We start from the raw sequence: 1,396 nt of genomic DNA on the forward strand, positions 1-1,396 counted from the left end.
CGACAAACAATCGACATGCATGACATCGTTTTTTGCATCGATTTTCTGACAGATTGACGTTTCGGCGGCGTCGGCGAAAAAACTTTGACAGTTTACATCAAGCAAAAACTTGTTCAGACTGGATTGAACCAAAGTTAAAGATTGAGGTTGAAAATGTTATGTACAAAACCAAATCGGAGCAAAAAGTTGGTTGGTAAGTTGGTTTAAGTAGTTAGAGGTAGTTAGTTACTTTCTATTTCTATGAATATTTATTGGGAACCTTCTTTACCTCGTGTATTCAGATGCAGTACAGCCGGATACCGGGCCACCCGTGGAAATATGGTTCGAAGCCGGGCATGGCATTGGCCTCCCCACAGTCAGCACCGATCCTGGCCCAAGGCCAACACCATCCGGCTGGTAGTAAAGGCGGTCTCTTCAATGTAAATACCACCAAATTCTTTCATCATCCGGTCGCCTCTCTTACGAACAGTGCCACTAATCCACTTGATCCTGCTCCGCAGATGCAGTAGTTTCCGTTGCCCAATTCGCTACCCCCAAACCATAATGAAGCGTGGCGAGCCATTTCCATCATCAATCCTAAAATACATGAGGACGTACATACAACGATTCGGCTTTTCCCACCTCCTCTTTGACATCTACAGCCGGATCCGGAGCTCAACAACAACAACAGCAGGCTTCCCACAACAGCCTCAACGTGCCGCCGACTCCGACCTACAACACAACTCCTCCGAATGTAACGTAAGTTCCACTGTACCCAGCCGTTGAACCAAAAACAATAATAAACACCTCACAACATCCTCACCAGGCTACTCCGGAACTGAGCGGACCTCCCGCCGGCATGGGACCGATGCATCATAAACCACCAACACATCTCCACCATCCGCCGCCACGTCCACCAACACGGACCGCCGCAGATGCCCCAGATGCAAATGTCCCCGCACGATCACCGCTGCGGACTAGAGAACCTCTATGTTCTCTTATCAGTTCAACACCCAGCAGCATCTTCCGCACCATCCGAGCCCCGCGGAAATGAAGCAAGAAGTCAATATAAGCGGAAGTGCCGCAGCAGTTCAAAAGCAAGAATCGATGGAATTGACGCCAACGCCAAGCCAGCGACAGCCGCCACCGCATCGATGATTCCTGCTAGCTTAACCTCATCGAGAACGACGCGGAACAGTGGGTTCCGGACAATCCATCCAGAAAGCAGAAAATACTCGCGCGATCAGCTGATGCAGCTCAAGAATACGGCAACGGCATGCAAAACAAAAAAAACGAGAATCTGCACAACAGATTGAAGAACGACTTGGAGAACTACTCGTGCGTGGTCCAAACGAAAAGGGCATGAACGAGCATCTCCGAGATGCTTCTGCCACCGTTCATCAAAGATTGCAAAATT

At 49.2% G+C, this 1,396-nt stretch overlaps 1 protein-coding gene across 1 annotated transcript; it reads left to right on the forward strand.

Annotated features, from left to right (window-relative positions):
• The first annotated feature begins 266 nt into the window (after positions 1–266).
• On the forward strand, positions 267–1,079 carry LOC119767617 (spermatogenesis-associated protein 3-like). Its single transcript, XM_038256564.1, has 2 exons — positions 267–738; positions 806–1,079. Exons 1-2 carry the CDS (start codon positions 544–546, stop codon positions 1,031–1,033), a joined length of 423 nt encoding a protein of 140 aa, XP_038112492.1. The 5' UTR covers positions 267–543; the 3' UTR covers positions 1,034–1,079.
• Positions 1,080–1,396: the final 317 nt, after the last annotated feature.

This window comes from Culex quinquefasciatus, chromosome 2 (genome assembly GCF_015732765.1).
Source record: "Culex quinquefasciatus strain JHB chromosome 2, VPISU_Cqui_1.0_pri_paternal, whole genome shotgun sequence".
Lineage (NCBI taxonomy): Eukaryota > Metazoa > Arthropoda > Insecta > Diptera > Culicidae > Culex > Culex quinquefasciatus.